At 39.4% G+C, this 27,669-nt stretch overlaps 1 protein-coding gene across 9 annotated transcripts in view; it reads left to right on the top strand.

Annotated features, from left to right (window-relative positions):
• Positions 1 to 27,669, top strand: part of DTNA (dystrobrevin alpha) — a 188,962-nt gene that overhangs the window by 151,595 nt on the left and 9,698 nt on the right. For 3 of the 9 annotated variants that reach the window (XM_074899003.1, XM_074899000.1, XM_074899001.1), the window contains 10 exons: positions 6,450 to 6,537; positions 8,859 to 8,956; positions 10,321 to 10,434; positions 13,715 to 13,811; positions 15,307 to 15,324; positions 19,406 to 19,565; positions 22,316 to 22,405; positions 22,933 to 23,101; positions 23,854 to 23,986; positions 27,105 to 27,151. In XM_074899003.1, coding sequence (XP_074755104.1) covers positions 6,450 to 6,537; positions 8,859 to 8,956; positions 10,321 to 10,434; positions 13,715 to 13,811; positions 15,307 to 15,324; positions 19,406 to 19,565; positions 22,316 to 22,405; positions 22,933 to 23,101; positions 23,854 to 23,986; positions 27,105 to 27,122 — 985 coding nt within the window. In that variant the 3' untranslated portion in view covers positions 27,123 to 27,151. Of the gene's footprint in view, positions 1 to 6,449; positions 6,544 to 8,858; positions 8,957 to 10,320; positions 10,435 to 13,714; positions 13,812 to 15,306; positions 15,328 to 19,405; positions 19,566 to 22,315; positions 22,406 to 22,932; positions 23,102 to 23,853; positions 23,987 to 27,104; positions 27,152 to 27,669 lie in introns of all 9 variants that reach the window. The other 6 variants (XM_074899002.1, XM_074899004.1, XM_074898999.1 and 3 more) reach the window with 4 other exon arrangements.

The following is a 27,669-nucleotide window of genomic DNA, read 5'->3' as shown; positions in this document are numbered from 1 at the left end:
TCTGCATTGTTTGAATCTTGTGTATAAATTTGCACTTCTCATTCAGACTCGGGTATGACAGGTTTTTAAATGGTTGTCTTGAACATAGTTCATTGCTTCTGCTGGAGTGAATATGGAGCTTTGTCTCCTAAACCCACCTGCTGTCCTAGCACTTGTGGATGATGGCACTGCAGCAGGCTACCCCAGGGAGGGGAAACATTGGCTCATCTCTCCAAGCACAACAAAACTCTAGACTTTGCAGCCCTGTACCAGCAAGGTGATGGTGAGCAGTGTAGTATATGGCCCTAGACAATGCGGCGCTGAGCAGAAGACTGTACAGTGTTTCTAACAAAACTATGCTAATGACGTTTCTTCTGCTCATCATGAACCTTTTGGTCTCCTGTACTGCTACTACAGAATATTTGCCAGGTTAGGAGAAACTCCCCATTTATTCTTACATGTAGAAGGCAACAAGCAGCTTCATTTGGGAGAGTGGATGCAATGGTTCTCTGCGGTCTTACCAAATTCACTTCTGTAAGTAGCTCCAGTTGAAAATGGGAGTAATTTGTCATGCCCAGTGGAAAAAAAAGTCTCCCTTCTTTGTTCTGGATCTGCTTCTTTACTCTGTAGCCCACTGGAATGTGCCAGTGAGGGAATAAAAAGGCAAACAAGTTTTTAGTGAGGAAAATTAAAACCATTTCTTCAAAATAAAACATTTTGAAGGGTAATTTTATTCCTGGAGTATCACTTCCAGAAAGCAGACTTACTGAGTAATATTTACACTGTGAAAACAAGTTGCTGGGGGCACATGTGTAGACCAGTCATTGCCAATCCACGACTGAGGACAGGAGCATGCTACCACTCAGTCTAGTTTGACAGAGAGAAGGAAATGAGGCCCTGCCTACCATGAGTGACTTACTTGATACAATTCATCAAGAAGTGAGCAAAGAATGGACATGGGTTTGAAGTAATTTTTGGTGCTAGGCTGGTTTGCCAGGTTTGGAGTTTTGGATGCCGCATCTGTGATTCATTTAGCTTCAGTGAGGACCACCAGTTGATCCCCTTGTGAGTGCCTAGTCCCATCCTTACCATCTTCATCCTCTAAATTTTATCCAAAATATTCTAACCTGTTCCTTCAAGGCTTTGAGCCATCCTTACCAAGTCATAGTACATTTGTATCCAAATATGCACATAAAAATTATGTGCCATAACATCCTTCAGATTTAATGCTTTTGAGGGATGAATAGAGTGTGAGTGATAATGGCCTAAATTGTTTAAATAACCGATGCAAAGCGTAGTACATAATGTCTGATTACTGACATTAAATCACTGCAGCCACAGCATCCTTAGTGAGAAACAATCTCAGTTATTTATATAAGATACCGATTAGATTTTGACAGAAACATAACCAAGAGGGACAGCAGTCTTAGTCATGCATCAAACTGTGCTGCATTGCCATTTTCTGCTTTGTTTCAATGAGACTGCTAGCAGGGAAAGGGAATAGTTGTATTTTGGTAAAGACAAGAACAACAAAGTGTTGCCATCCTGAAGCTCCTTTGTGAAGCCAGTTGCCAGATGAGGTAGGTGAGGCCTCTGCAGGAGCCTCAGCTGCTGCATCTCATATAGCCTGGGGTGGCATCTTCAAGGTAAAGGTGTGAACTCCTTTTGCCCACACCCCAAAGTGGCTGGATGCAGTTTGCTCAAAACCCACACAACTGTGCTAGGATCCCTCTGAGTTCAAGTTATTTTACCCTGCAGTTTAACAAGATTTGGTAACCTTAGTAAAGCATGTAGTTAAGCATAATCAGGTATCTTGTGATTTAGAGGAGTCCACAGCTGGCCAGCTCAACTGTTGTATCTGCCTGCTAAATACCATGTGTACATACCCATACATGGCATCACATATTTTCAAGTGCTACTGGCAGCTAAAGATGAAAAGTGGAATGATTGTAGCTGGACCTTCATCTGCAAAAAAACCCTACATAAATATTTTGTGAGCATAATACATAAAATTATCTTAAGAGTTATATAGTAGCATTTCAAAACAAAACCAGTGGTTTTTTTAGATACTGAGTTAGACTAATTTATAGTACCTAATGATCAGTCCAATATAGCCTAGTATATCTTTTTTGTGTGTTTTAAGGCTAGTATTTGTATTTGGGGGATTATTTAATTAATTTGCACTGCTTATCTTTTTTTTTCATCTGCAGTTACTTGATACCGCAACTAGTAGTACAAGTTTTCCTTTCCATCCCTCACAGGCTAATAAGCTACTTGAGAGTTTTTTAGAATCCAGCACTACAGGCCAAATTAAGAAACAAGATAAAAACTTAATTCATTATTTATAGTAACTGTATGGGTAGAAAAAGTATCCCTTAGCCAGATGCTTTAGTTAATTTAATCATAAAGTGTGCTTTAGCATGTAAAGCCAATACTTAATACTTAATTTAGTTCATCTTTAGTGTCTGATTCTAAAAAAGAACTTTTAACTGCAGATAGTTTTCCTTTTTGTTCATATAAGTTAAGAGTCTTTACCTAGTTTTGAATATTAATTCCGTATATTTCAGTCTTTTTCTTTTCAGGTGCAGAGGAAATAAGACAAAATATAAATAGGAGGTTATTTTTGTTCCATAGAAAGTTATTTTCTGATTTTATGTTATACTCTGTGGTCCTGTGGTGAGTCATATTTCTGTACTATAAAAGTGCCATGCTATTCTATGGTATTTTTTAAAATGTTTGTTAAGAGGGTGTGCACAACTAACTAGCTAGGAAGGCTGGTCTAATCTTCCTTTGAAAGGGGAAAGGCATTCAGAGACCCACTGATTATAGAGGAAATGTATAGACACTTGGCTCTCTTGAACTGTTATTTTTTATTATTATACCCATGTACCTGAGTGTTATTAACATTTTGATGGTAAAATCTTGGTAATTCTAAAGTAAATGGCAAATTAACAATAGCAGAGGGCTCAGATGATGTGTCTCAGTTTAAAGTGCCCTAAAAACAGGACAATTTTGGAAGTGTCACAGATAAACAATCCTCAGAATATATTTGGTGGGTTGCTGTTAGGATACTGTTCTTACAGCCCTGAGTCTTAGAAACCTACCCTTTGATTCGTCAGTATTTTCTATAGTAAATTATTTATTAAGTTTTGTAGAATAAGAGCATGTCATGAAGACCACACTGATACCTCTACTGCAAAATTTCACAAGAGAATGACACTTCTGAGACTTTTCTAACCAGTGGTGACACAATTTTAAGACCATCAGAGGATATCCGTATCACCTACAGCAGGGTGCCTACTGCAAAACAGGCTGATTTGACACGTCTAAAGCCTGAGAAATAGCAAAGATCCTCCAGTGTCACTCCTTTGTTCACAGACTATCATATTTTTCATCCTTTGCCTGCAGGTTTGAGATCCTTTTTTTTATGTGTCTCCCTTAGACCGTAGAATATTACATAGATCAACTAAAGCCTAAAAAAGAAGTTCTATTATACAGGCAATAATTTTGGATATTCACTCTACATCTGAATGATGATAATTCTGCCAGACCAATTATTGCTATTATAAATAGCATATAATAATTGTAAAGTCTTTAAACAAATGGTCACTAATGGAGAAGCAGTGTTAAAAAGTGTTGTTTAACATTTTTAGAAAAGAAGGATCAGCAGCAGGATATTTGTATGCAGAATGTTCAGTTTCTTTCAAAAGGATGCCTGAATCATTCTCTTGAGGGTCCCAAATTCTGCACACATATCACTAATATTTTAAAGCTTGTGTGTATTTCACTGTATCATTGTCCATGAAATTGCTGAAGTAAAACAGAAGTGAATTACGGCAAATCAGAACTCTGAGACATAAAAGTCTTGTCAGTTGAGGCTAATGCTACTATGCCTACCTCTCTGTTTAACGATCACATAGAATGGGTACATTCCAGAACTAAATTTATCCCAGACGTTGAAATTTAATTTACAAAGATTTGGGGGCAGCGATTTGTGGCATTCATAGACCAAATTTGACGCGCAGCTACATCTATTTTATGGCATCCACCTACACATAAATATATATCAAAGACATTAAATAGCAAGTAAGAATCAAAAAGCTGCGGTGGCTTGCTTCATTCAGTATAAAATCATTGTCTCAGGGGTTAACTCGCATCTCAGAACTGTGTTGCAGATTGTGTTATACCAACAAGTGAAACCATAATCCATTATTTTTCCAGGGTGGATAATGTGGTTGCACAGAGAATTGATACTGAATGCTTGCTGTTTTCACAGCCATCTGTTAGGATGTGATGTTCTAGTCATTATGGAAAAATTAAAAATTAATTACACTGTCATGAAAGTAACCCTTATTACCTGGTTTGTGTCTGCAAGTGCTGCTTGTCCCTTTCTTTCTCTGGATGACTTATCAGGCCAGTAAGCATGAGTAGGCAAGAAGCAGAACTATATAAATTTAGCAAAACACCTTTAGCTCTTTTCAGCAAGTAAATCAATTATCCCACAAGAATCTGAGTAAGCATAGACTTAAGCTATGTATATAACAAAATAAATTGAACACAACCAAAACCAAAAAATCAGTGTTCTTCTACCACCGTAGAGTGGTATGTGTAGTAGTCTTATGTGTAGTCTGCAGCACAAGCTTAGCTTACACAGAACACCTCTGTGTCTGACTTTTCACAGCTTTACTGTTTTTCTAAACTTCATGCTTGTGGTCTCACAGGTTATTGTCAGAAGGAGAAAAAGATGATGTTTGTCTCTTTTCCCTTGCCTCAGCAAGCCATAAGAAATCCGCATGACTCCCAGCTTTAGTTTAATGATCAATTAATATCAACCGCTCCTCATCTTTCAAACATGACTTCTGAATCACAGTGGACTTAATCAAGTCAACCAAAAGATGCACACTGTAGTTCCCTGATGTATTTGGGGTTATGAACTCACTCAGAAATTTTGGAGAAATATTTCCTTTTCCTTTTAAAGATGCCAATTCTTCAGAAATAGAACTTCTTGCACAAGTGTAGTTTTAATCTGGAAGGCTTTTCAAGTTCAGCATATAATTTCTGGCAAAAATCAGAATAAGATTCCCATGCCCAAAATAAGCCTTACTTTGCACTCTTTTGAAACATGAAGCTCATTTGCCAGCAACCAGTTGCATGGCCTGAAGAGCCCATGTGTGGGGAGGTGTGTGCCTGTCTCCCTTCAGCCAAAACATCAGACAGTTGCTAAGGGATAAGAAAAGAGGTCAGAGTTATCTCTGTCTGGGATAGTCTGCAGGCTGTCTTGTATTCCACACAGCGAAGGATTCTTCTCACCTCTTCTTAGGGGCTTCAATTTTTTTCTCTTGTATATACTATGAGTAATGCAATATAGGATTCTAAAACCTGAGATTATCCAGGGTCAAGTATGGCCTCTTCAGATTTCATTTTTTGTCATTTTATTAGTGTGTTTATTAGTTTTGATGGTTCTTGGCAAACTTCTAAATGTTTAGAAATAGTAACGTTTCTCACTATATTACCTTTTCCTCCTCATCTGACTAAATAATAGCCTCCATTTAAAATAAGGACAGCTGGCAAGGGATCAATCTGAGGAGAGAAATACTTGCCTTTGATATTCTTAGGGGGAAAAAAAGTTATAAGATGCAGTATTTTAAAGGAATTCAGCATATTTACTGTTTAGTTCATATACTTTCTGAGTAATTGTCATGGAGATTCTGCACATGGGACCAAAGCTCTTCATGGTTGGTGCTGCATCCTGGCAGCTGGAGTTGGCTCTAAGTTAAAGTAAGTCCAAGTCTGGGATCAGAGGTGATACATAAGTAATAAGTTGCAATATTTTAAAGGAATTCGGTGCATTTGCTGTTCAGTTCTAACTCTGATCACCATTATGAGATTCTCTGAAATCTTACTCCCAAATAGCAAGAAATCAAGAATGAAAGAGAATGTCTGATTATAAATTCCTAGATCAGTGGTTCCAAAGTGTGGTCCATGAGGCCTTGGTAACTGGCCTGCAGAACTGTCCTAGGTATTGTTTTCTGTTGTAAATCTGACAAAGCTTCTAAACAAACACAGAGGTTCCCGCTAATCCACTTTCCAAAAAATAATCACTCTTCTAGGTGATATGACTAAACTGAGAAGTAAAAACAAATGCTGACTGGTGGTCCTAACCACCTCTCACCCCTCTTTGGACAACGTAGTCTATGAGTTGCATCTTGCAATCTTGGCCAGGTGTCTGCAGACTGCTGCTGTTTTCCCCCTAAGGGAAGATGCTGTCTGACCCCTAGAGCTGATCATTCCAGGGAAATCACCCTTCCATTTCTCCCCTTTGCTCAGTTAACATCTGCCATTGTTAATTTGGCAACATTTTGCTTCTAAATTCTGCAGTGAAGGGGTGTGAGCGGACAGTGTGACAGAGCAATGGTCATTTTTCTCATGTATTAACGTGTCTTCCCTCCTTCCCCTCCAATCCTGAACAGCGTGCTTGACAGTGCAAGTCGCCTGGATGAAGAACATAAGCTGATCGCCAGGTATGCAGCAAGGCTGGCAGCAGAAACTTCTTCATCAGTAAGTGTTTTAATTAAAGGAAGGTACTTTCCTTCCGTTGTGTTCCAGGGGCTTGGCGAGATCAGGGAAATTACATCTGACAGTTTTAATGATTAATAGATTATTTTTCCCTATCCTTTTCATCAGACACTGTTATGCTTTAGTAATAACACTTTTATGCAGTCCATTTAAACTGAAGAGTACACATACTAATGCATATAATCTATATACTAATGCAATGATATTTAAACAATTACAGCAAAAGGAATCTTAACATCTTGAACTCAGGAATGACTAGAAAATATTGTCTGGACTAGCTTTGGTTAAAGGTTAATGATTTACTGCAGTGGAAAAATGGGGTGGTAAATCCATTTTACTCTTTAGTTCAAATATCACAGCTACTGGGGCCCTAAGTGCTGAGGATTTTAAAGAATGATCTTCAGCAGGATGACTGTAATGACCCCTTGCATTAGCCCCAGCTCCCATTTTCATTTCAGAGCAATGATTATTCTGCTCTATGTATCCCAAGATAGAAGGTGATGACAGGCTAAAACCTCACTAACTATATTCAGGAATAAGACAGAATGAAGCAGGAACCTAATCGAAGTATATAAAATCTTAAATGGCACAAATAAGGTCAGCCTAGTTACTTTTTTTCCATCTCAGCACATTTGATAGAACAAGGGACCATAAATGATGGTTAAGTGAAAACCATCTGTCACGGAAGATTTCACACTACCTGCAGCTGCAGGGGCAGAGAGGATCCTCCTGGTCTGCCAGCCCAGTCCAAACGAATCCCTTCCATAGGCATGACACACAGTGTTTCAAGTGTAAGGCAACCTGTAGGTGATGGTCTTGTTTCTGAAGGATGATAATTCTTTATGGGAACAAGATTTCCCATTAATAATGTCTCTGGATAGAAACTGGTAGAAATCAGTTGTTTATAGCATGTGTCCATAATATGGGGGGAAACTTAGGAAACAACATTTAAATAGAGCTGTTTTGAAGGAAAATACTGAATTTCTCATTGCCATCCATTTGTGTTCTTTGAACAAGAGACAGAAGGTTCTGTATACAGAAACCTCTCCGAGCACAAGAGTGGCACCACATTAGGTATACAGTGGAAATTCTTAAAGCTTTGCTGATGATTGTTCTGTTTTGTAAGGAACAAAATAGATTAATACACTGGGCATCCAGGATAAAGATCCTGGTTCCCCCTGTATCAGTTGTGACATCCACTGACGTGTATCAGTTCTTCTTTATGCACTGCTCTGCTTCCCTGTGGTTGGAGTGTTAATGGGAAAATGTACTGGTAGCAGAAAAAACATAAATGGTTACAGGCATAACGTACTGTCCTTTCCCCACAGACAGTGCTGACAAAGGTTAGCACCGAGATGTATCTTCATCCCTTTTGAGGGTCCACCTCCTGGAGGAGGAGGTGCCTGGCATCACATAAAATGGGGCTCCAGAGTTACATTTCACAGGGCTTTTACGGTGAGAAACACTCAGATCACAGCAGTAACTCAGCAGAGTATTTTTTAATGTTTGATTCTTTCAGGTTGGAGTTAGAAATAAATGGATATCTTTGATAGCTGTGAAACTTTAAATGTCTTGCTCTGCGTTGTCATTGATACAATACTGAAATACAGGAGTGTGAACAAGGAAAACAATATTTGGTTATTGCTGATGAACATGAAAAAAGAGCATAGTCCAGTGAAGCTGTAGTGAGCACTGCCTAGTTTGGTAAGAAATAGTTTAATTCCCACTTCATTTTATTGGGGAAAAAAGGGTTCTGCTGTACCAGAAGGAGTGGGGAAAGAGTTTTTCTGAAATATCATCAGAGTGTATAGGAAAACGTGGCCAAATTGGCCACACAGCCAGACTAAAAGCTCAGTACAGCTTTCAAACTAAAAGTAAAACTGTACTTTCAGGAAAACAAAGCGTCACTGCACTGGAAACACATCCCCTTCTTTTTGGAGAGAGACACAGGTTTTTGCTTCAGTGTATGTAGTTGTCTGTAGTATCAAAATTAAGAGCCATATTACAGCAACTGCCTGCAGCAGTGCCGTTGCCTTTTATGATTGGTTCAGAGGAAGGTCCTAGAAGAAGCAATGAATGACAGGATGGTAAACACTGAGTCTTATTTACTCTAGCACTTACCCTGCTTTTACTAGAAATGGAGCCATATTGGTATGAGCACAACATGGATGCTCTTTTTTTAGTGTAGGCAAGCCTGGTACTGCATTTTCTGAAAGGAGATTTCACAGAACAGATCTGTGTTGATCTCACGGGTACATGCTGGCTATTCCTCCTTCAATGCAGCCTTCTCGTTTTTACAACAGCAGCAGGGTCAGCAGAGAGGGGCATCAGATATCTCCTTCACCATTGATGCAAACAAGCAACAAAGGCAGCTGATAGCAGAGCTTGAAAATAAAAACCGGTAAGCATCCACAAAGTACCTGGTTTTGTTCAGTCCCATGTGTTGTATATATTTGTTTGTTTGTTAACATTTTTTACCACCTATTTCTGTGTAATGTGCTTATACGTGCACATACACCTCCCCCGAGATAAAGCACAGGGCACTAAAAGGTCCACAGAATATGACAAAGGCTTTGAAACGCATAGCCACCCTGTGTTTTAATGAGTGTACTATTCAATGACATGTTATAATCATTGATACTTTACTATTTGCATCTGCTGTTTGTTAAGAGCTAAAAAAAAATAAAAGCCTGTCCTGTTTCAAACCCAGATTAACTGTGAATTGAATCCTCTGTAGCACTATAACATGAAATGATATAAAGATCAGTCACACTAGTAATGTTATGCTCCCCTGCTTTTATTTGTGAAAAAGATGATTAAAGCTCCCCAGAACACCGTCTTCCTGGGAAAGGTTTGCAGAAAGGTTAGCAGCAAGTTAGGCTGCTGATCAAATGAGGGACTAGGTACGGATGTGACCGAGACTGAAAGAGAGTATCCAGGAGAAATAGGCCAGCCAGCCCCAAAAAAGGAGCGATGCCTGTTTGTTAGCAGCAGAGGATCTGGCCCTGGGTATCAGACTGCCTGATGCCATGAAATGTATGGCAGCAGAACTCTGTTTTTACTGCCGGACTGTAAAATAGAGGCCAGCCCAGACCAGATGGTTTCCTATTCCAAACTCTGCACTGCCTTCTGTCACCGTGTAATGAGCCACCAGCTCCAGTCTCGATGCGTCTTTCATAGTTTGAGGCTGCCTTCTGACCGTCTGCTATCCAGCACATTGCAGAGAGACAAAATGCACAAAGGTTTCAACCTTCTCCTGCGGAGCTTTGTATTAGTCTTTCGACAGCACTCCAGGGCTGGCGAGCCAGTCGTAACAAGTCCTATTAAAGTGCTTCTCCATGAATTGTTGACCACTCTCACATCTCTACTTACACTTAAAGTATTTTTTAAGAGCTAAATATTTTCTCTGATACTCAAGAAGGGCCAGATAGATATGTTATTTTAATTTTTCTTAAGTTCATGTGGGGCTTGAAATGTTCATGGGGAACAATTTAATTAATCATAGAACTATTTCATGTCTACCCCTGATTTTTGGTGGTCTTGAAGAAATATTTCTCTTTATGGTGAAATCCTAAAAGTTTATTTCAAAAATATCCAGAGCCCTCTCCTGTTGCTGAGGGCTTCTTTTGTTGGTTGGAGCCCAGTCATTATATCTGCACTGATGAAGAGCTACATACAATCATACTTTTTCTCCTCTTGCAATGTCCAGTGGGCTGGTTTTGTGGAAAATTACTGACTTGTAGTCTGCTTATTTTCCTCCCCAAGAGAAATCCTACAGGAGATCCAGAGGCTGCGACTTGAACATGAGCAAGCGTCTCAGCCCACACCGGAGAAGGCACAACAAAATCCCACTCTCCTTGCAGAGCTCCGGCTCCTGAGGTAAGTCCACAGCAGTAAAACCTCCAGCTCCATGACTGAGGCCAGCCAGTCATTCTCAATAAGAGAAGAGATAAGCCTGGGTTATGGTTTTGGGGCTTTTTTATGTAAATAACACAATGTGTATTTTTTCTCCACTTTTGGTGCAGGCTGTAGTCCTAGAAGTAATTAAGCTTATGCTTTAAACAGCATGCATGAGGAATCTCACATATTACTCATCTACATTAAATTAAGTATGTGCATTAGTGTTTGCAGAGTTAAGCCCTTAGGTCATTTGGAATAGGTCCCCACAGCCCTGTCCAAATGCCATTAATTATATGTGGAAAAATGTCGTTCTGTCAGAACAAATGCTTCTACAAAGACTTGTCTTTTATGCTAACATAAATACAGAGCTACATGAAAATACAGCCAGAATTAGGCGTTAATTTTTGGAAATGTCCCCCACGGGTTGAACTCTTAAGGAGAGGTCAGTTCTCTTCACAGTGCAAAACCAGGCTGCAGAGTGATCCTCCTTCTCACATGGGAAGTGAGGAGTAATGTCATCTGTAGCAGCTGAAGATTTAGAGGATCATTTCTTCAATTATCCCACCAAGCTAAAAACATTGATATGGATGTGTCTGCATGTTAATAAAGCTACTCTACATGGATTTACTAATTGCCATGTTTATCACACTGAAGAAGTACAATTGTCATTGGTCCAGATCCATAGGCTCCCAGCAAGTCCTGAAGTTCATGTTATGAGAGCCAGACAGAGAATCCAATAAGAACTATTCAAAACACTTCATATGAATAGAGTATAGACTGTAAACACTTTCTTTTTAGTGAAACAATGCTAGATTAAATTTTATCCCCCTGCATAGAGCAATTCTCTCATGAGAAGACTAAAGACCATTTTTGGCCGCTTAGCCGCTCCTCACACAAGTAATATTTTAGTGGTCTGATTTTTATAACCAAAGGAAATTACTGTAAGAAATTGTGCTAATTTTTTTCTTTACAAATACTGTATAGTTTTATTATTGAGTTTTCCACACTAAAATATTTTCCTGTTTCATAAACAGTTACATTTGCTTTCCAATCTGAAGACAAATTAGCTTCTTCATTTCTATGAGCGATTTTAGTATGTAGCTACTTCTAGATATATACAGGCAAGTGATGTTCTGTGAGATACAAAACTGACTGTGATGAAAAAGTGTACACTGCATAATATATACCAATAATGTAGCTCCTGTGCATCAAGCCTGAAGTCTATTTTAAGCAGGTTTAGGAGATTAGATTTCTATGTAGTTGACAAATAAAATTCATTATCCTTTAAAAAAAAAATCAAATGATTGTGCAGTGTTAGTGGACTGACTACTTAATTTTTCCCTCTTTTCAATTTTGCTACACGTATTAAAACCATAATATCCTTATTTGAATTTCCTGACATAGGATGTCCCTAAGGCAGTGATACCGAGTTCCTCAATTATGATATCTTTTCTGATTTAACATGCAGTGTCAGAGTCAGAAAATAACTTTTAATCTGTGAGTCTATACTGCTTTGCATACCTTCTAAAATGTTCACCATTAGAAAGGCAGAAGTTTGGCTTCTGATATACTGTGGAATTTAGATGCCACCTCAAATTCCTAGACATGTGAGATGTCACAAGGCTGTTCTTATCATGTGTAAAACAGCAGAACTCAGAACAGCAGCACTGATGTACATCTGTTACCCCATAGATTTTTGGGGCTTAAAGCAATTAGGGCAGTAGGGCAATTTAGTTCATATAATATTAAGAAATGCTGGAATCTGTAAATTACGCTGTGGGTACCTGTCTCAGCGTCTTTCACTAGCTGCTGTAGTGTTGCAGGCTCGCTGAAACGAGGTTCTGAACACAGCATTCCTTCACATTACCAGTCCTGTCTTGAAGGCAGCTTGGAAAGCCCGTTACTTCCAAGAACTTGCTCTGGAGTACAACTGGAGAAAAAAGTCAGAGGAGCAGTCTGTACATCACATGCTGCTTAGATGCTCTCTCCCTGTAGAATGAATCTAAAACCCAGCAAGGTCTGTGCTAGGACCTGCCACTTTGAATTACACGGATAGGGTATGTTATTTTTATTAGCAGTTTCTTAAATTCAGTTGCCTTTGTACAGTTCATAGCATTTCCAACCTTTACATACATGCCCAGAAAATAGCAGAAAATAGATTAATCCTCCAGAAGCATAAATACAACCTGGCAGTGTTATTATATGATCGTGTTATATAGGTGAGAGCACACATGAGTAAATGTGTAGAAATCAATATTGCTTATATCAGTAACTGCTTACTTACAGAGAAGGCTCAAAATCAGGGTTTCATATTTCCCTAAATATAGGAAATTTAGCCTTGTTGATTCTTTATATTTAGGATTAAATTGTCATATTTTAGAGATAGTACAAGGCTCACAGTGGTTTTATGTTATTTGTAATACAGTAGTATATAAAATATACTTTATATGTGTATTTTTCAACAGTAATGTTGTCAATTACATCATAGCTTCCAGGAGGCCATAATTTTATTTTGTATTTATGTGGGGACCTCTCACAATTTAGTGCTTGAACATGTGCAAGTGCTGAACCCCTGTCCTGTCCAGTGGAGCTCTGCAGAGTCAAAACTGTTCCCATTTCTATGGGCACAAACGGGCTGTCACACTTGGAGTGGCTCAGTATTCATAGTCGCAGGACCAGCTCTGGACTCCGAGTCCAAAGAGCTATTTTCAAGCAGTTATATCTCAGCTGTGTGATAGTCTTACTCTTGCTTTCAGGAAAAAAAAAAAAAAAAAAAAAAAAAGAAACTAGATCACTGTAGTTTTCTGACTGAATTTCTGAACTCTTAGCTTCTCTTACATCTCACTCTGTTCCGTGCCCCTGCTGTAATTTCCTGTCCTTCAGGGCATGGCTTTAATTTCTCCTGACAGCTAGTGAGATTATTGACTAGAGAGATCCAAAGACAAAAATTGCCAGGCATTCCCACAAGGGATATAACAGAAATTTGTTTGAACCTCGTTTGTTCTTTAGAAAAGGGTCTATGTCAAGTGTCTGTCTTTTCCCTAATCACTATATTCAGTCCAATGAATATTCTCAGTATGAGGGAACTCCCTAGCTTTCATGTAGCCCCATTCCTAAGCACTATGCTGAATTAATACAGTGTGTTTGCTTTCCTGCAGTCTATAGGCATCTACCTCATAGTCTGGCTGGGAAAACAATGCAGTTAAAAGCTGCTGACACTGTGAGGGGTAAGCTCTGATCAGATCTGCTTGTTTCTTAGACAGAGGAAGGATGAGCTGGAACAAAGGATGTCTGCTCTCCAGGAAAGCCGGAGGGAGCTTATGGTTCAGTTAGAAGGCCTCATGAAACTGCTGAAGGTAAGGAACTTCATCTGATATTACCAAGGAAAACAGGCAGAGTGAAGCAAGAGAGGAAAGGGAGGAGATATGACCACAGAATTCTGCAGAACTTGACTATTTCCACCTATAAGATATGGCTTGATTTCCTTCCCTTTCTACTTTTTGCCTTGGCCTTTCTATATAAGCATTTCAAATGATGCTGAGATGACATTGTTCCTCTAGTAACACTGCATCATCATTGTCACCTACTGCTAAGTGGATGGAACATCAGAGACAGGCTCTAAACTATTGAAGAATTAATACAGTCCTTTAAATAATACTGCAGCATGATGCAATACAATCCTGTTTTGTTCTTTTGTAGAAGGATTTGGCCACATCTCTGGATATCAGGCTGGCAGTCTCTGGATTGGTCATTCAACAATGTCCAAACACAAAATATGTTGTGGTCCAGTTTCAGGTGTTTTTAGAGTTTTCTCTACTGAGGACATCAAATACAAAAAAAAAAAAAAAAGAAAAGAAAGAAACCAACATGTCAAACAAGTTAACTATTAACTCTGAGAAAAACAACTCAGCACTGTACACTCCAGTAACTGCTCCAGCTAACAGTACAGAACTGCCTTTGCTAGTTCCTTTAACTTTGCCCATTCGGTTGCTAGTTCTGTCAGACGTGCCATTTGACAACCACATCTAACACTGATCTTAGAGATGCTTCCCAACAACAGTTGGTCATTTTCATAAATACAGAAACAAACCCTTGTTAATTGGATGAAACGTGTCTCAACAAAGGATCTCAGTTAAAAATGAAGGTATCAAAAAGTATGTGCATTTTTAAGACAGACTAGGATAAAATGGCAAATGTGTCTTTATTTGCAGAGTCCAGCCCTATTTTACCTGATGTGCCTCAGGACAGATGATGACAAAAATTCACACTGGAAAAAAGTGCTCTGAATAGCATAAGAGTGTTTTGGTTTTGGCCATGCCACATAAAATGAGTGCATGGAAATTTAGTGGAACTTGAGTCAGATATGGCTCTGATAAAAGCAGAATTTCACTGAAATCCATTTAGCAACAATGTATTTGCATCAAAGGATGAGTTTGACTCCTTATGTCATTTGCATCTCTTCAGGCACAGGCTTCTGCAGCCACAGGTATTGTTGGCACCTGAGCAGCAGAGCCCACTTAGTAGCCAGCAGATTTTTGGGAGCTGGAAGTAGACAGGATACTTTTCACTGTACCTATGAAATGTTGCAGTGCTACAACTAGCAGTCAGGGCTGCCTGCTGTAAATTGCACTGCCTAGACAAAGAGAATTTGGGGTAGGAAATGGTAGTCGCTTTCTGCACACTTTACACTGTTTTAGTGTTTCAAAGTGTGCAGAGGTGGGACCATAACCTGGTCACATACCTTCAACTATCTTGACTGTACCTTTAACCCTGTACTCCAAATTTGGCTTTGTTTTCTGTTCTTCACCTATACCCTGGCTAATCTTATGTGCTGATCCTCTTTTTCTTTAGGAAGAAGAATTGAAACAGGTAGTAAGTTACCTCCTTTTTGGAGGCCTCACTAACTCCTAAATGTGATTGTGTTCCTGTGATTTATTTTACTTCCCTTGCTTGAAATGTGTGCGTGTTCTTTTGACCAAAATTAATATTTTGCAGTTCTTTCACACATTATTTTCAAGTATCTTGAAGCAATTTTCACAAGTAAACATCACAGCCCTAGAAAGTGAGGTCATGGCTACTAGGAGTCTTAATCTTTTTCTCACTTCTCTAAATAAGAACATGCAAGATATGGAAACCACCATCCAAATGTAGTGAAACCAATCTAGAATATGAATTGAAGAACACTTCTCTCATAGATAACATTTTGAAAATGTAATGAGAATTTTGGAACTTTATGAAAAACGTAGCTGAGTTTAATCTAGACCAGGGCGATGTTTGAAATCCTACTTTATCCAGAAAAAGTCAGGGCATTGTGTGCACATCTTTTAAAGTAGCCACTGATAATAACTGTCCTGTGAGTCTTCAGGAAAATAATGACGTTTCTAAATGTCTTCTGCAACCTAGATGAAAAGGGGCAAGTATTTGTATTATTAATGGTAAATTTTAGAAGATTTAATTTTTTTGGAGCATTTTAGTATTGAAATGGATCTTGGACAGATATTAGGCTTAAAAAAAAAGCCCTTTTCAAACATCAGTCTGATTTATGAGTCTGATAAAAGTGTTTCCTTTTAACAAAACACACTTCCTCTTGCTTTCATCAGCAGAAGTACAGTCACAAGTCTGTTGTGGTCTGTCTTGTGGTAGAGCATGCAGAGTTTGTAGGTAATGCTCACCTTCATAAAACTAATATTTTGGCTATTTTTTGTAGAGCATCAATCTGTTACACACAAAAAAATAAATCTGACCAAACATCACCTCCATGTAAGGGCTGTCTTTTTTTGATTCTGCAGTATTAAAAGTTCTTCCATTCACAAAAGAGAAGTTTCCAACACGGCAGGAGTTTCCGTATCAGATAAAATGTTCACTGGACAGTAAAATTGAAAGTACATTTTGAGGCTGATATGAGGTTGAGATATCTCTCAGGCTGAGATATGAGCTATGAGGGGGGTTTCTTCCAATAGTAATAGCCTGGCTGAATACCAGGTGATGATGCTAAGGAATTACTCTCACAATTTCCATTAAATGATCCCCATTACACTATGCCATTTCATGATCTGTTGAGAGAAACAGGATTAAATTACTTCCTGGAGGAATTCAGTTGGAATGAGCAGTCTGACAATTCATCTAATGCTTATGAACTTTCTCTCCTGCCCTTCCTTGAGAAAGGATAATGAGTTCTTCTAATCCATGTCGTTGTATGAGGCGGTGAGACAGGCTTTCCCCATATGTCATCCCAGTTCAGTTCCGGCAGAGGGAGCAATGGGCTAAAGCTTCTGTAAAGCCAAATTTCATTCCAAGCATTTTATCCTAAGCATGCATGACAGTTGATAGTGAGGAATCTTTTCCGGTTTAGCAAGGGTTAACTTAAAATCCATAGCAGGTTGACTAGGGATGGTGGCTTAAGTAAAATACATTAGAAGTTTTCCTAGAAGGCATGAGAACATGAATAGCTGCAACCAAGTACAACATAAAAACTGAAGCCATCCACATACCTGTGGTGTCTGTAGTAGCTCCCTTTTCAGCATGTCTTAGTCCTTAATTGGTGGAGCTGCCAAGGTTTGGGAGCAATTTGGTGTTTGTTTTCTCTGCTGAGATTAGCAAGAAGTCACTACTGATTATCATAGCAGGTTTGAGGCTGTTAGCTGTGAAAACCACATTTCTCCTGATAACCACTAAGCTGGAATCCAATCCTGATAGCACTCCATTCCGACAAACTTGGGCTGAGGTGGGTCTAGATGAGCAAAATATAACTAAAGTGTTCATCTCTCTTAAATCAGGCATTCCCTAATATCCTTCTCTTTCAACTTGCTCTTCATAATTTCTGTCTGATACTGCCCAAATAGTATAAAAAGAGAGTTTTTTAGTGGACAGGGGACTCCAAATATTCATGTCCCTGTTCTTCCCAAAGAGTTTGTTCCTATGCTGAAAGCTACAGATAAGAGAGCACTGTTTATCATAAACACAAGATCTCAGTCATAGCTGCAAAGCAGACACAAGGGTAAGCACTGGTGTGCAACAGCTTTTGCATTTCTCCTGTGGGAAAATTCCAGAGAAGAAGTACTGGCAGGCATCTGCTACTTTTAGTAAATAAAATGCCTATTCTGAAGTTCATTCCTTGAATGTGACTTGACTATAGGAAGCAAATTTTGTCCATTTTTTTCTCATCTTTGAAAGTTCCCACTGTTGTTGGTGTTCCCTGGAACAGAGATCAAAGGCAAAGGAGAGCTGTGAAAAAGGGCAAGCAAAAGAAGAAGCTGGGAACCAGAAATTTTTTCACAGATTTTTTTCACAGATTCATGAAAGGAGATAGCTGTAGATCCCAGATCCCCTGCCTGATGGGCAGGGGGTGCAACCGCTAAGGACCTTGGAGCATCTCCAAGTTACTCTGTGCCCTGCCTCTGGAAGACTAGAGATCTGCATTTCTGCTGAAGTGGGTACAGATGATTCCAGAAACAGGAGAGCATCTGGCCTTTATATATTCAACTTCCCTTTCATTCATCATTTAAATGTTCTAAAACCAATCATTAAAGAAATTATAAGTATTAAATCCTCCATTCTCCCATCGGTAATGGGCTTATTCCTCATAAACGTAATTTGCCCTTGATGTCTCTCTGGTGATAATGTCTCTTAGAAAGGGGTGATAGGAGAAAAGAACAAATAGCTTAGTATTCTGATATATTATTTATGTCCAGGGCAGATATTTGTAAAAATCTCAAGGGCAGTGCTGCACTTCTCTTGCAATGGGCTGCTATTGTCTTTTTCAGAACTTATTTGCCAAATTGTATCAGGGCTGCAGTGGCAGCCGCTACAGGAGTCAACATAAACGCTGCGGGAAGAGTTAAAAAATACACCTGAATTCTAAAAATAAAGCCAGGGTGAGGGAAACACCATCCCTCAGGTTACTTTTCACTGTAAACAACCAGGGGGATGATGTTGCAGTTCGCTTTTAACGGTACTCAAGCCCCCTCCATCCTTGCCATCTACCTAACACAGGTTTTCAGTCAAAAGCCGTGTGCAGTTTGGTGTGGGCTCCAGCATTTGTTTTTTCTTACGTGGATACATGTTCCCAGGGGGTTTGAAGCAGTGGATGGAAAAGGGCACTGTGTCTCTCAGTATCACTCATCCAGCTGTGTTTGTAAAAATGACTGTTTTGTAAAGTCTGGTTGAATTTCAGCTAAGTGATACTAACTGTGAGGTGCTAACGGCATGACATTTTATATGACTGGTGTTAAAACATTTTCACTTCCAGCAGCTGAAGCCATAGCAGGAATTTATATTGCCCTATCCCCACAGTGTTTTGGGAGTGCCTGAGTATATCCTGTAGAGCGAACAATTTAACAGTGTATGATTTAATAGCAGCTTAAAATAGTTCTCTAGCTCCGAATAAAAAGCATAAAGCTATATTATTTATTGCAAGTGTCAGACTTTATATGACTGAGAGGTTGCATGTACCATGAACTTCTCCTGTGGGGAGGCGTAGGGCAGGGCTGTGATCAGCTCTCACGGCAGCACTCTGATGAAAGGGGCTGTTTCAGTCCCTTGCCCAAGCTGAAAGCCATGTTGGTGCCAGCATCTTTCCCCTTCTCACAGCCTGAATGGGTTATGTTTTATCAAACATGCATGCAAATCAGGGGAATGAGAGAGGGAAGAGGGCAGAGAGAAGGTCTCTACTTTGGTGTTTATTCACTTGGGTTTTTTTTAATTTAGCTGCTTGACATTTTCCCATGCTTAAAGGAAGTCAGATCTTGACTCATATTTTCCCAGTTACTATTTCTACATGGAAGCATTGCTGTCCACTGACAGCTGACCTCAGTATATTTCTTTTAGCAAAATTAACATTGCCCAACTGATCTACAAGCAGCATGATGCCTTTAAGCTGAGGAATGGGTGAGAAGGACAGCAGGCAAGGGTCTTGCAAAGACCTGTTTAACCCCTTGTGATTGTTTTGCAGACCCAAGGGGCAGGCTCCCCACGTTCCTCACCCAGCCACACTATAAGTCGACCGATTCCAATGCCCATCAGGTCAGCCTCTGCCTGCTCCACCCCAACCCACGCACCTCAGGACTCTCTGACCGGGGTGGGAGGAGATGTGCAGGAAGCCTTTGCACAAAGTAAGTCTCATTAATAGCTTGTCTGAGGTACTCTGAGACTGGTTGAAGAATCATTATTGCTTGTGGTTAATGACTAAATGAACTTGAGCTTCTGAGTTGCATGAAATAAAAAAAAAAAAGTGCAATAACTGTTTTGTCATTGAAAATCAACTTTGTCAGCCATTAGACTTTGCTGTCAAAGCAAGCAGGTAAGCAGAAACTGGACAAGGATGCCAATTAATGGATTTTGTGATAAGAGGGAATGTTGATGCAAGATAGTGAGAACAGTTATCAGTGCTCTGTTAACCAGAAGAATTGCTATTGACCTCAAGAAGTCACTGTCAGTGTGTTTGATTTTAAATACTTTGCTAGGAATGGATGATACCATCGTAGAATCAGCTCGGGTGGAAAGGGTTCTTGTAAGTCACCATGTCCTCTTGCTCCAAGAAAAAGGGCTTCAGAGTGAGATCAGACCAGTCAGGACCTTAACCGGTTGATTTCTGGATGTCTCCTGGCATGCAATTTCCACAGCCTCTGTTCCAGTGTCTGGCCATGCTTACTGTGAAAATTTTTGTCCTTGTATCTGATTGGAACATCCCTTGATGCAACTTGTGAGTGTTGTCCCTTGTCCTTCTGCTAGACAAGAATCTGGAAGTCTAGGTGAACCCTTCCTTTTCATTTCCAGGAAACTGACATAGGTTCACTGTGTTTCTCACTCCTTTTTCCACTCTTTTGTCAAGTAACAATAAATTTTAAACTGTTTTGAATTTCTAAGGCCACAGATTAAATTATTTGTGTTTAATACTAAAGAAAGTGAATAGTCTATGTGATCTAAATGAAGAAATATTTTTCTTTTTCTAATCTGCTCTTACTGGAATTAATTTCTTTGAATACATTTTTTTCCTGTTTCCCTAGTACAAATCAAATGTAAGTGGAGCTCTGGAGTTCCTCTGCCACAGTAGAAGCATGTTGGTTCCCAGGAGCCCAGTTCAGCCTTCTCCTGTACCTTTCCCCTTGACTTTCATGGCAGTTGTGTCTGGGTGTATGTTATGACAAGGTTGAATATATAATGCAATCAAGAACTTTCTACTAAAGTGCTAGTCAATTCATGTATTGAACATGTTTACTAAGGCATAATTCCTAGTCCCAACATAACAGATTGCTGGATATCTCATTTTCTGTGGCAAAAGAAACAGGCAAGAGGTATTTTTCTTATTTTTGCTGTGACAAAATCAAGACAGGCGAAAATATGGACCACTAATCCCTATGCTGTTGTAGGGCAGTTTGTTCCAGAGTTAAAAGTAAGAGAAATAATGTAGTGGCCACAATAAAATATCAATGAATAATACTAAGGCTGCCTCAGGCAAATGCTTTTTAAGTGTATAAATGTGTTCTGTTCAAGAGAAAAAGCAATATAAAAAGGTAAGTGATCACATTTAGAAACTGCTGCATTTGATAAATATCTAGCTTTATGTCATTATTTACCATATTCTCTAGATGGGAAGGTCAAACCCAAAGAACTTGAAGCCAGCCCTTCTGTCACATCTTGACATACAACTTGGGGGGGCGGGGCGGGGCTGAGATTTTACAGCTCCATTCTGTGCTGCACAGAGATCTGCTTATATATACATAACACAGACAAGCCATCCTTAAAGCATGGTTTCTCTTGTTTGTTTTTTTCTCTTTCATTGTGTCTGCAATAGTTCAGAGATACAAACTTGAGAAGAATTCAGAAAGGGAATGGCTGGCTGAGTGTGTCTTTGTGTGTAAGAGAGAAATTAATTTACATTCTAGTAACCATTTGCTAATGGATATATTAGAAAAAGAACATTAGAACTCTGGGAATTTTTTGAAGTGTATTGTTTTACATTCAGCCAGTTTTAAAGAATCTACAGCAGTTAAATCCTGCCAATCCCTGTAAATAATCTAGTCTGGAAGATTATAGATTCTGTGGGATATATTGATTATTCATCTACAATAGGAGCTATGTTTGGGATTTGGGGGAGTTAAGCATGCATTACCCACAGCCTGCTCCTAGGGAAGGAGTATTTCATGCAGCTCACAAGAATCTTTCATGATTGATAGTTAAGGGAATATTGCCAGGTTCAGCAGGGAAGCACTTCTAGATCCATTATTAGAAAGAGTTTAAAAGCAGCCTGGGGCTGTTTAGAGAGGCAATACTGCTTCCTTTATTAAAACAAAAAAAAAAAAAAAAAAGGGGAGAGAACGTAAATTATGGAATATACAAGAAACTCCTTGAGCTACTGGAGAGGCTGAAAGAGAATGGAGAAGAAAAATCTGTATCAGTCTTGATGAGGTCAAGTATGTTTCTTCAACATTTGCCATAATTATCTGGCAAATACCTGGCAATAATGGTGTCATTAAACAGAGCTGTGGGAACTTAGAGAAAACACTTCATTTCTTCCCTCCTCCCCCATAGACATTGTAAATGAGTTCACGCTGGATTTAATCTTCCAGGCCTGGTCTGCTGGTGTCACCACACAAATGCAAGCTTGATGGCAATGAATAATCTTCACATATCTGGCATTGTGATTAAATGAAGCATGAGGGTAGGCTTCTGCTCTTTCATGCAGCATAAGTAAATGAGGCCATTCTGCAGAGAACTCTTCTGCACGTGTCCCTCGTAAGAACTTTTGATACCCTGAATTGTCACAATGGCAGCTTTCAGCAGGGTTAAAACTGCTTTCAACAGGAAAACATATGCCTTGTGAATAATATTAACACTGTGTTTTGTCTGTCTCTTGCTTCAGGTGCAAGACGAAACTTAAGAAATGATTTGCTGGTGGCAGCAGATTCAATCACCAACACCATGTCTTCTTTGGTAAAAGAACTAAATTCTGGTGAGTGAGGCTAACGAGGGTGGATAGTCACCACATTGACATTTCACATATATTTGATAAAATGAGAGGTAGGAAACTATAAACCAACAAAAAAGCAGTGTAATGTATCTTTAAGGCTTTTTATGCTTTTAGAAAAAAAATCCCTAAATAGCAGCTTCAGGAATACAGCAGTTCTGACAGCCATGGACGTACAGGTGCAGCTGGATACAGTGAAAACTTTGAGAAGTAAGTTTGTGATTCCATGTGGAGCAGGATTTCACTCTTTAGAAATTTCGTTCAGTGTAGAACTTAGAGGACCTGTTGTAAAATCCAGTCTGTAGTACTCTCATGAAAATAACCAAGATAAGCAAAAGCTTCACTATTCTTTCCCACCATAAGAAGACAACTATTAGCTCTGCAGATATATGTTATGTGCTATGAGGAGGTGGCATTCTAAGTTGGAAAGGCAGAGAAAGGCTTAGAAAAATAGGCAAGTATACTGACTATTGTGAGAGTTACATGGAAAAGTGTCGCCTTTTGCCTCACAGAAGTGGGCAGCGAGACAGAAAGCAATGTGGATTCTGAATTTGGACGAACTCATTTTGATGACCTCGTTCCATCCCCAACGTCTGAGAAGGCTTTCCTTGCGCAGATCCATGCCCGGAAGCCAGGGTACCTCCACAGCGCCGCTGCCACCGGCTCCATCCGCAGTGACATGTGGGTACCTGCTCCTAATCTCATTCTTTTTCTGTTGAAAACAATATGCAGCATTTAATATTTTCTCTCCCTCTCAACTATTTGATTGCCAAAAAAATGCCTAAATCCAAGTGAGGACAGCTTCATAGTTAGGTAGTAGTAAGCTCTGTAAACAATAAAAGCCAGAACTTAGGATGCCCTCAGGAGTGAGCTGTCTCACATCCAGTCTGGTACGCCTGGGCAGCATGGAGGCTATGTGACAGCTGTACTCCCTAACAGGCTCTGCAGTCCTATTCCCTGCTCATCCAGACTGAGGCACCTGTAGGAGCCCACTGGAAAAAGATAAGTTTTTAACTGGAAAAGACAGTGCTTTTTATTGACCAATCAAATTGATCAGCAAACCCATTTATTTTTAGAATGTGAATCTTCCTTTCAAAGACTATAGGCATCTTTCCAGTTATTTTTAGGTCAACCTCTTACCCTTCGTATCACTCTCAAAGAAGTTATTGAAGGCTTCTGTTAATCATGTCTGTAGGGTTGTACCCCTAGAATGCCTTCAGCAGAATATCCCCTTTGGTCTACTGTATCAATACCAGGCCACTGGAGAGGGGAAATAGCAGAAGTGTTTTCCACTGCCAGAAAAATACTAACTGATGGAACATGTGGTTGGACTAAAAGTATCCCGCTGTCTTCATAGCTTACAATAAAGGGAAGTTTTATTGAATCTGAATGTCATTCATCTCAGGAGGCTATTTATTAATAATTGTCTTCAGGGTTACAGAAGATGGAGACCCCTATGTCAGAGCAGATGATGAAAATTATGAGAATGACTCTGTCCGCCAGCTGGAGAATGAACTGAAGATGGAGGAGTACCTGAAGCAGAAGCTGCAGGATGAGGCATACCAGGTGGGAGAAGACGGGAGCTGTCCATACATGACCATAAGTGAGAAACCATAATGTGCCACAGCTGCCCAGTGCCCTTATTAACCCATCATGGGCCCTGGGGCACGATCTCTTCTCAGTTACTAGAGTAGCCACATTCCAAAAACTACTGTTGTTCTCTTCCATAGACACACATGTCTCTAGTCCCTGTGCATATCCAGGAAGACCACACTGCCTGAGGCACACAACAGTAATCATTAAGCTTACCGGAGCATCAGGTGGGCCAGAGTTGCCTCTGAACTTGTTCTCTGCCAGTGCCTGCCAAGTCACATAGACCTCAGAGCTCCATATCATAGAGACTGGTTGCTGATGCTAAGCTTAGCTCTTGCTAAATTTTGTTGGGTTTTTTTTCTTCAGTAGTGAAAAACATTCCCTACGGTTTCTCCACTCAAGTGGGGTCTCTGTGTCATTGTCACTGTCATAATCTGGAAGGGGAGGAATGAATTGTATCCCAGGGGACCATGTATTCAACAAGCACCTAGTACAGAGAAGTCTGGGGATTTGTCATTAAACACCTCAAGAAAGTTTTCAAAGGGCATTAGTTTAAGAGTCTGAGTAAAGGAGATTTGCGAAGGGGAGATGGCATTCTGTAGATATCATGTCCTATCTGTGTAATGGTCTCCACTTCTGTGTGCTGTAATGGATTATGGCCAGTTTGTAAATTATTCTGACTTGGATCATCCTAATATAAAATTCATTACTTCTGATGTCAGTAGGGGGGGAACACCCAGTTCAGTTACTTGGGAGCAGAGGTGAAGCAAGCAAAAATAACTGTTTTCCCACGTGGTGATCAGTTAAAATTTGGAACTCAACCACTACAGCATGTAACAGAGACGAGAAGTATAAATGGGCTAAAAGAAGAATTAAGCAGGTACTGAGAGATCAGGTGTATGGAAATGAGGTTCAAAAGCACCTTCTGGTCAGGAATTCCTTGAACTGCTGACTGCTGGGAGTTAACATCTTTTTTTGTGGTAGTTTTTTGTGGTAGCCTTTTTTTCTGGTAGTTTTTCTCTAGTGTCCGCTACCAGTCACTTTGGAGAGAAGAATCTGAGACTGACAGGCTTGTGATCTAATGAAGAATGACTGCTCTTTTGGTCTTCTTTTCTGAAAACCTGCTAGGATAAGTTAGTCTTGTTCGTTGACTCATATCAAAATTGCAGGTAGTTTTGAACTTGATGTTGCATTTCATTGCAAAGGTCTTTAAAGACATAACAGGAGCAGAATTGTTATAGACTATCTACTAAGGCAACAGTGGGTGACATGGGTGTTTTGTCACAATTTTTTATCCAGGGTAGGAAATGGCAAAAATGGCAGCCTTTAAACTTCTGAACAGGATGGTGACAGCTGTCAAGCATCAAATAATAAAATGTTGTTATTGCTGATAAAAATGCCATTTCTCCAGAAAGAACGATAGACCAATTTGACTGTACTTTGATTACAGTATGGAAGTACAATATATGGCAACAGTTTTACATGAGTTTCACAAGTTACAACAGGATTTTGTACATGCACAAAGCTGGGTATGCATGTGCACTGCAAAATAAAGACATTCATTGTGCAGTAGACGTTATACATGTCGCTCAGTAGAACTGGGTGCTACTCTTGCTTCAGTGAAATAGAGCTTTTCCACTTGTCTTCCAACAACATTCCCAGAAGAAGAGAAGGAAATCTCCATATTAATGTCAGAATCAAAATCCTTTTGAATTTGGGTCAGCCAAGACTACACCCAGGTGAACTTTGTTCCCCATTGTTTTGCACAATTTTTTTTTTCATTGAGGGGAAAAAAAAAAAAAAAAAAAAAGAGAAGGGCTTTTTTCTTTGAAAATGTATTCACTGAGGGAACAGAAAGTCCTCATTCAAGGCAAGTTCTGTTTAATAGCATTTTTCCAAAAGAAATTTCATGATGTATTTCACTGTCTGTGAGATTGTCAGCTCCTATCAGGTGATGATTAGACAGTAGTGACTTGTAAGTAGAAACTATTTTTAGTTGATAACCACAGACCCAAAGCATGCAATGCGTGAGAAGTCCTTCCCAGTATGTCTGATGCCCTTTCAATTAGGGAACAGGCTTAAAGGAAGCAAGAAAAGGTTTTAAGTTAGTAGGGACCACTAGGAGGATTAGGAGTTGGTTGGATAGTGTCATATATTGGTTTGAGACATGTGCTTTGGCTTTGGCTTGTTCTGTGGGCTTTGCAGTTAATTTGTGGTATTTTGCTATTCTATTCCTTTTTCTACTAGTATCACTGAGTAGTCTCATAAAGACACAACTTTCTACTTGCAAAACCAAAGCAAAATTGGGAAATTTCTGTTTAGGGTATACTGTTGAACAGTGGCCAGGTCAACTATTCTCATTCTGCATCAAACCATTGGAATTTATTACAGGCTATTTTACTATTTGTACTCACATGTACACTGCATTCATCTGGATAGCCAAAAAAAGCTGGTGGCTGTAGCTATCGTAATGCAATTGTCAACTGAAAAAATCTGTGAGGAGGAACTCCTACTAACATTACAGAATGGTAACCTCAGTAACAATATGGTAACCATTTTTATGTTCTTACATGTCTCACTTTGTGTAAAAGCAGCACATTTAGAAAAACATGTAGATGTAGTATAGCATGGAAGATGGTTGGTCAAAACCCACTCCTGTTATTTCGTGTCACCTTGCCTCCAAGTAAGATTCTCAAGCTAAACTCTAAATTAGTATTAAAGTATGAGCAGAAAACCCAAGATACACAAGGAAATATGGGACAGGGAACCTCAAAGGAGGCTTCTTTCTCTTTTTTTTTTTTTTTTTTAAGCATGTTGTAAATAACAAGTACCAGAAAAAAAACACATTTAGTGCACAAGTATAAATGCTAACAGTGCTTATCCTCCCACATCTGCTACCAGTTGTGTTCTTGTTACAGTCTTTTGCTGGATGTGTTGTGTAAGACACTTTTCACTGGGTTTACTTTCTGGGTCCATAGCTGCTCCCTTTATTTCTAGGCTTGTGCATGGCTTTCTTCAGAATAATACACTGCCTGGCTGCTCACTGGCTTAATGTGTCATCTTCTTGTTTTCTGTCCTTTGTTATCTACAGGTCAGTTTGCAAAGTTGAGTGCAATATCCTTCTATCTCTCCTCTCAAGTAAGTATCATTATAATTTAGAAGAATGTTTGGATTTAATCCTTATAATGTGTATTTCAGTTGCAGTGCACCTTGTGCTGCCTGAGTGCATGTGATGATGCTGTTTCTTTCTCCTTTTAACCTATGTTAGGATGCCTAGGAATCTCTCTAAATCATTCCTTATTTTTTGAAATGTAGTCCTAGTCCTGAGGATTCCTGTTAAGCCACCACCCTTTTTATCTTCTTTTGTTGACTGTAAGAGTGAGAATGTGGGCTTTTCATCCCTGGGCATGATGACAGATATATTAGCCAGTAAAGAGAAACCTTATCCAGAAGATAAGGAATCGGATTACATTTCAGGGGATCTGAATTCAATTCCTTAGAGTGCTTTAGTCTTCCTAGGATAACTGAAATAAATAATTCCTGGTGAGACTGGAACATCTACTCTAGTGTGTAAAACAGGAGTTAGGCAAACATTAAAGAAAACAATCCACCAGCTGCTTAACCATGGAGATGTCTTCAGATGTGTTGTGGAAGTC

Source organism: Athene noctua, chromosome 2 (assembly GCF_965140245.1).
Source record: "Athene noctua chromosome 2, bAthNoc1.hap1.1, whole genome shotgun sequence".
Lineage (NCBI taxonomy): Eukaryota > Metazoa > Chordata > Aves > Strigiformes > Strigidae > Athene > Athene noctua.
This window is presented reverse-complemented; position numbering and strand designations above follow the sequence as displayed.